Source organism: Daucus carota, chromosome 7, assembly GCF_001625215.2.
Source record: "Daucus carota subsp. sativus chromosome 7, DH1 v3.0, whole genome shotgun sequence".
Lineage (NCBI taxonomy): Eukaryota > Viridiplantae > Streptophyta > Magnoliopsida > Apiales > Apiaceae > Daucus > Daucus carota.
Genome location: NC_030387.2, coordinates 32,223,541 through 32,231,308, shown reverse-complemented (window position 1 = coordinate 32,231,308; position 7,768 = coordinate 32,223,541). Strand labels below are relative to the sequence as shown.

Sequence of the window (7,768 nt, the reverse complement as noted above, 5' to 3'; positions counted from 1 at the left end):
ATGAATTTTAGGAGTTAATTTTTTATGCTCCCAAGCTTTCATCTTCTCCCTCTTAGTCTGTGACCTTTTCATCAGATACTCTCTAATCATTTCTAAACATCACTAGCCCAAAAAATGCATTTATTAGAATTTTCACACATTATTCAATAATAGATCCTAGTTTTTTGATAAATTTATGGAATAGTTATAGCAAATGCTTAAGAATAATAAATCCCATTTTGTCATAATTTTCACAATAGAAGCAAGACACAATTAGTTTACCCTTTTGAAACATTTAATAGGTAAATCTGTCTACATAATTGTAGGCTCTTCACCTCTACAAAGGCTAATGTACAAGATGAAGGAAAGATTAAGTACTTGTAAAACAACATGATGGACATAAGTAAGACAAAGTTGCTATTAATTGCGTTCACTATTGTAGCAAGATAGACTTAGCACTGAGTGTATACCTTTGCGAATCAGCCAACTTTCTGCAGAATACTAGGACTGCACTTTGTACAAGAGCCGGAATATCTAAAGAGCTGAGGACTCGGCTGGTTGAGTGTTATTGTTCGCGACACCATCAAAATCTGGGAGATCAGAACTTGTAGAGAATTTCAGCAGTTTCTTTTTCTCAACACGCTTTAGGCAAGGCTGAAGCACTAGCCCAATGATGACAGCGACCATGCTAACAAGGAATGTTTTGAGGGAAGAAAGGGCCAAAACAACACAAATCAATGCTGTCGGAGGAATGCACATAAGAATGGATCCAGCTGTTCCCAAAGGTACCTTGTATGGTCGAGAAGCAGCTGGATACTTAATTCTTATTCGGATAAAGGCTATGAACTCTAAAATCATCCCAAAACAATACAAGAAGTTTTCTGCAGCAATTATCTCCTGAAAGCTCAGCCATGATAGCAGCAGCACTCCAGAGGCTGAAAACAGGATCCCGATTAAAGGAGTTCCATGACGAGATCTCTTGGCAAGGAATGCAGGAAGCATGCCTCGTTCTGCCATACCAAGAAGTTGGAAAGAGTCACAGCTCATTTCAGCCATAAACAATCCCATGTTTGACATTGCAGCAGCTGCCTGGATCCACCATCGCAACCATACTCCACCTAATATTTTAGCAATATCTGAGAAGTAACCGTCAGTCCACGAATCACGTTGAAGTGGAATAGCACCAGTGCCAGCCAAGAGAGGAAAGATGTAGCCAAGAACAACCATAATAAGAGCATAGAGCAGGGCTTTTGGCAGATTCTTCTTCGGGTTGTGCACCTCCCCAGCAAGTGTACTTACAGAGTCCCAATAGTTAAGATTCCAGAAAAGTGTGTTCAAATACAAACTCCAGTCAACATCATGTAGATCTACCACCAACCATCTTGAAGGCTGTATCTTCGGAATTGAGATAAATCCCATTACTATGAAAGGAAGGATGGAGAAAACACCTAGTAAAATAGCAACCCAACCCACTATAGTCATACCTCTGTAATTCATGTAAGTAAGAACTACTGTCAAAACCAACACTGCTGCAACTCTTGGAATACCGCTAGCTACAGCTGGGATCCCCGACTTTAAATAGTCAAGAAACAAAATCGGGTACAAAGCATTATCGATAACACCACTCAGCCATTTCATCCAACCTTGCTGAAACCCCCAATAGGGACCCAAAGCAGTTGAAACCCAAACTACATAACCAGCATTTTCTGGAAACATTGTACTCATCTCAGCAGTTATTAGAGCCTCAGGAACGCTCCATATGAGCGGAAATACTACAAAACCTAATAGAGCTAGAAATGGACCAGCTGCCCCAACACTGTCTTCAACACCAAAAGGTCCTCCAGATACTTCATAAAAGATGAGGAAAATTAGGGGTATAAGTGACACCTTATTCGTTCTGTCGAGCCTTGGTAAAGTAACTTCATTAATCCCCACATAATCTCCACCATTGCATTCGGCCATTTGGACTGAAGCTCTATCAGGCGTGCTCCCTAATTTCTGCATTCAGCACTCCTTGTCGTCAAATCTTAATGCCATACTTACTATCTTACTTGATCAAGACAAACTTAAAAGAAAGATACAGAAACTACAACAGTAAAGACTTCAGCTCTTAATAGATAAAATTTCACATTTCATCAATCGAAAATATATAACATATTGCTGTGTAAGAATCTTAACAAGAGCATAAGCAATATAGAATCAAAGCTAGACCGTTTCATCTCAATAAAATACTGGCGTAAGAAGCAAATTACCGAGAATCCTGCAGAACTTAAAAAATTTAAATACAATTGCAAGACAGCGGCTTTCGAGGGAAGATTAGATATCGAAACATGATTAAATTATCAAAATGATGCCACGATATTGAAATCAGAATAAGAAGTTGCATAACATGTAGCTTAATATCATGAAAACCATAAGCATTTCTTCAGTTTTGTAATATACTGAGAAGGAAATATATTTTCAGCTTTAAAGAAGAGGAAATACAAGAAATAAGTCGCATCACACACATTTTATAAATTCTATGCAAGAGTATTTTTAAACAACTATCATCTTATACCAAGAAATCAAGAAAATAGCAATACAAGTGACAAACTCCCCACCAAAACACATGCACACAGCTAACATTTTTATTTAACAAAATTAGTTAAAACATTATAAACAATAACAACAAATTTGAAGAATTAAAAAAGGGGCCATTTTGATAAATACCCACATCTCTAAACTGACCACATATCATAAAATAGACATAATATTTTGAATACACACATACATAGAACTTGGCAACTTCATTTCAATCTTCTTTAGTCAATAAAATGTGAACACTCACGGACTCAAACTCCACCCAAGTTCGAATCTCGGCGGCGGCTATAATGCTCAGACCCAGCTAGACGCTTTACTCATATTATCTATTCCATGCTTTTTAAGCATATTCAGTTCAACTAGAATGCACTCCCCTTTTTGAATTCCATATCACTTTTAAACAAATTATGTTCAACTAGAGTGTCCTACACAATTACTCCCCCAATTTTACTTCAATAAATCAAACTAATACCGGCAAGGTAAATTTCGAATTCGGATAACAAAAGAAGAGATATGAATATCATAAATGAACGGATTTTCTAACGTGTGTCCACTGCCCATGGACACACTAACAATCACTTCTCGAGTAGGTGACAGATTTCTATCAACTCTAATTCCATTGTTTATGCACCCTACATGCACAAAAATCTTCCCCGATCAACACCTTCCACAAAAATAAAAAAAGAAAGTAGTTGCTAGCATGTGCCCGTGAACAGTTAGTAGAAAAATTCATTAATGAACGCTGAAGCTAAAGAAACAATCTTAAAGTAAAACAATAAATAAATACTCCTACACTGAGCTATCCAACCGTGCTCAATACTGTTATTTCTAAATAAGTGCGGATTTAATATAATTTTCTAAAAACACATGTCAAAAAACACACAAGTTAAGCTACCTGATGATTATCTTCTGAAGTTGACACGGGTGGCTGTGGCTGTGATTCTGGCTGAGCATCAGAAACACTTGCAGTTCCTTTTAAGCTGCAATCCCCAGCCTCTGCTTCTGCACCACTCATATCTCCTCGGGCTGCGTGCTTTACGGATTCCGAGGCCGATGTTTCTGCTACTTCTGCCGCCGCCATGGCAAATCCAAATTATCTTCTCCCTTCTTTTGATAATTTATACGAGCAGACTAAAAATGAGAATATACTAAACTGCTAAATATGCAGAGCACATATGCTAAACTGCTAAAGAATTGTTTAAGTAAAGAGTACTAATTTAAGTGTATACATGTGTGTCTGTGTGAAACATTGAAAGTGTTTACTACAATACGTCATGTGCTTCATTTATGGTCAATGCAACTTTCTACTTCTATGCTCTTTTCTAATTTTCTCCGCCCACGCTTTATCCTCCTCTCGTCCTTCACATTTCCTTACATTTCGGTTTAAAACAACATTTTAAAACTTTTATAAAACATAATTTCATAACTTACTTTTAAGATTTTCCCTCTGTATAAAAACTCATATATCAAATTTATATTCAAAAAAGAATTTAAAAATTATTTTACAAAACTATATTTTCTAAAAATATTAGAATGCGTGCAAAACTCAACTTAGAGGACAGAGAGGATATATTGGATGTAGACACGAAGTCTAAAAAAATATATGAAAATAAGTAAATTAGATTAAAAAATGAGTAAAGTGGTGGGATTCATTTATATTTAATAATAAATTTGAGATAGTAGATAATGTAGTAGTGTTTATATTATTATTATAAAATAATAATAGCGGAGGAGTAGCATGTATAATAATCTTTTATTTTATTAAAAGTTAGTATTTTTTTTGAAATGTATAATAATGATGGGACATCTCAAACAAAACTGTATAGAAATGAATGGGATAAGAAAAAGGAATACTCAGTGTGTAATAAGGAAATATTATAAGAGTTTTTCTGTATCTTTTTTTTTTCAACTTGTCGTTAATAGTTACAATAAATTTAATTTAATTATATATATATATGTATATATTAATTTAATATATTGAAATTTATAGTTCAAAAGTTTTAAGAAAATATCCAGAGATTTTGCAAAGAGGAAAAAATTCATTATTTTTAAATAATATTTTTATAAAATAGAATTATATAAAAAAAATATCTATAGTATATTTCCAAAAAAACGGGGTAAAAGTGGGATCCATCCATATATATTTTTATGTTCACCTTATCTCTTAAAATAAGGTGGATCCGGTTTGTGTAACGTAATGTGTCCGTTTGTAATTATATGCTCCTTCGACCCATGTCTTGGGAGAGATGCTGGTTGCTAAATTTTATTTTCATTGTATATCTGTTACTCCCTCCGTCCCTCTCCGTCCCTCTGATTTCTATACACTTTCCTTTTCGGGATGTCGCATTCAATTCTGTACATTTCAAAACTTTCCTAAAATAGTAAATTTTTATAATATAAAAATCCCACTCACCCACTAACTTCATCTACTTTTCTAAATCTATCACTTAAATATTAATGGGTCCCACCACTTTACCTACTTTTCTTTCTCTTTCTTATTACTTTACATTACTTTATACACTTTTCTTAGTCTCCGTGCCCGATACAAATGTATACATCTAAATGGGACGGAGGGAGTATTTATTTGTAGCGGTGTTCAAACATTTCTGATTTATTTTAGAATAAAAATGTTATCTTCAAATTAATTTTTAAAACATATTCAATCTATCTATTTATTTTTCTCTGATTTTATGGAATATATCTCTATAAATCGGCTAGTCGGGTTAGCTGATTACTTCCGATATCCATTTGTTACAATTATATTTTATCACTAACTTAGACTTTTAAAATAAATTTTAACATTATCGTTACATTTTATTTTTCTACGGACTACCTTTTGTGAATATTAATATATACTAGCTTATAACCCGTGCAATGCACGGTCGGTTATAATATTTGCTATTTTATCGTATATATTTTAACTTAAACTAATATTATTGTGAGAGTAAAATTATGATAAAATAATATGATTAATAAATTTTTTATTTAATAGATGATAAATTCTTAATATTTAATTTCATCAAATGACTATATATATTTTACTAAGAATGTTAAATTACGTTTTTTAAGAAGATCTATAAAATCAGATCTAAATCGACCAATCAATCTTTTAATATTTCGTTATTGATAATTAATAATATAGTATATAACATATTAAGTTAAAAAAGACAATAAAAAATATATTATAACATGTTATAAATTTAGAAGGTCCGTGGGTTGAATATCAACCGGCTCAATGAACTCGATTGACCTACCGACTAACTGAACTTTTCATGTTTCGGGTTTAACAGTATAATAGTATATTATAGATTTAGAGTTAAGTTCAATGGAGACCACATTTTTTCTGGAGACCTGGAGACCACATATGTTCTACAAGTAAAATATTTCATGAAAACATTGCAAAACGTATAGTTTTACAAATCATGTTCTACGAAATCATTATTTCATTTAAAATCTTGAATATCATATAAGTTTTACATGTGAAACATTACAAAATGTTTTGTTTTATGAAATATGTTTAGTTTGCAGAACATTTGTTCAACTTGCAGAACATACATTATCTACTTATTAAACATAGATGATCTTCAACAATTTTAATGAATACATGATATTTGTAGAACATATTTTACAAAATAATGTATTTTATAGTGTTTTGATTAAAGAACATACGTGTTCTTCGAGGTCTCCGATTAAATAGCGGTCTCCATAGAGCTTTCCTCTATAGATTTATAATATTACTTTTAAAGTGAGTCCATTAGTATATTTAAAAATAATGTTAATGTATTTTGGTATATCCAGTGCGCACCAAAGGGTAGCGGCTGCGGGTTCCTACGTTAAAAAAATAAAATTATATATAATAATATTATATTTTTATATATGCAGTTCCTGTTAATTGTAGAAGATCCATTTTTTAGTTAGAAAATATAAAAAATATAATGTATTTTAGTTAAAAAAGTAATTACTATGTTTCTCGATGTTATTTTAAATGATGGAGTTTTTTTAGTTGGAAAATATAGAAAATGATAACATATTTTAATTAAAAAGAATAATTGGTATATAGATAGGCCCGTATTTTGGCCCAAGTACCGATTGACCAAGCTTTCAATATTTCGAATTTAATATTATAATAATATAGATATATAATATTTTTTTTATATGAATGTTGCATGTGTTATTTTTGGAAAATCGATTTTTTAGTTAGGATTCTGAAAAAAATAATGTATTTTGGTTAACAGGAATAGTTGCTATGTTGTCTAATATTAGTTTTAGAAAATTGAGTTTTTCCAGTTAGAACATATAAAAAAAGATAATAGATTTAGTTAAAAAGATAACATATTTTAGTTAAAAAGAATAATTGGTATATAGATAGACTCGTATTTTGGCCCACGTAATTATAAAAATCCGCATAATTATAAAAGCCCGCGTACCGACTGATCAAATTTTTAATTTTTCGGGTTTAATAGTATAATATTTTTTAAGGATTGATTTTAATTTTGGTATAGTCAAATATGTTTTATATTTGTTTTATGTATTGATCGTAGATTTGTTTTATGTTTTGATTTGGTTATATTTTGTTTGAAGCCCACTAATTTTGTTTGAAACCCGCTAATTATAAAAGCCCATATAAAAGCCGCGTACTGACCGACCAAACTTTTAATGTTTCGGTTTTAATAGTATAGTATAGATGTTATATTTTCTTTAGTATATATAATATAAAGATTATGTGGATTTCACATTCAAAATGAATTTTTGGAGTCTCATTTTCAAGAATGAATAAAATAAGATTTATTGGTTTTTCTTGTATCTATCTCCAACACAGATGCTCCCTCACTCTGTTCCATTTATCAATCAACCATCATCATCTTTATCTATTATTTTTCAATTGGTACGATCATATTCCTTTTACTTAGAGGGAGATTTTAATTGGCAAGAATTTTTGTGAATGTAAAGAAACAATCATTATTAATAAAATGGGAGTCAATAACAGTTTGTTGTCTACCTCAAAAATGATTAGTAGTATGTGCCATGAGCATTTATTAGAAAATCTGTATAATTATTTGGTATCATTTGAATGTTTATATTTGGTTGAGTATTGAGATTAAAAATAAATAAAATAATGAAAAAAATATAAGAAAAGTGACCGATAGTGGTGGATTAATTGATATTTGATGTATAAAATACGTATACGGGAGAAAAGCAATGTGATTAG

General features: G+C 31.4%; 1 protein-coding gene across 1 annotated transcript; it reads right to left on the bottom strand.

Moving 5' to 3' along the window:
* Positions 1–197: 197 nt before the first annotated feature.
* Positions 198–3,798, bottom strand: LOC108200672 (probable polyamine transporter At1g31830). Its single transcript, XM_017368905.2, has 2 exons — positions 3,455–3,798; positions 198–1,977 (listed from the first exon to the last, which is right to left on the bottom strand). Exons 1-2 carry the CDS (start codon positions 3,638–3,640, stop codon positions 514–516), a joined length of 1,650 nt encoding a protein of 549 aa, XP_017224394.1. The 5' UTR covers positions 3,641–3,798; the 3' UTR covers positions 198–513.
* Between the last annotated feature and the right edge of the window lie 3,970 nt (positions 3,799–7,768).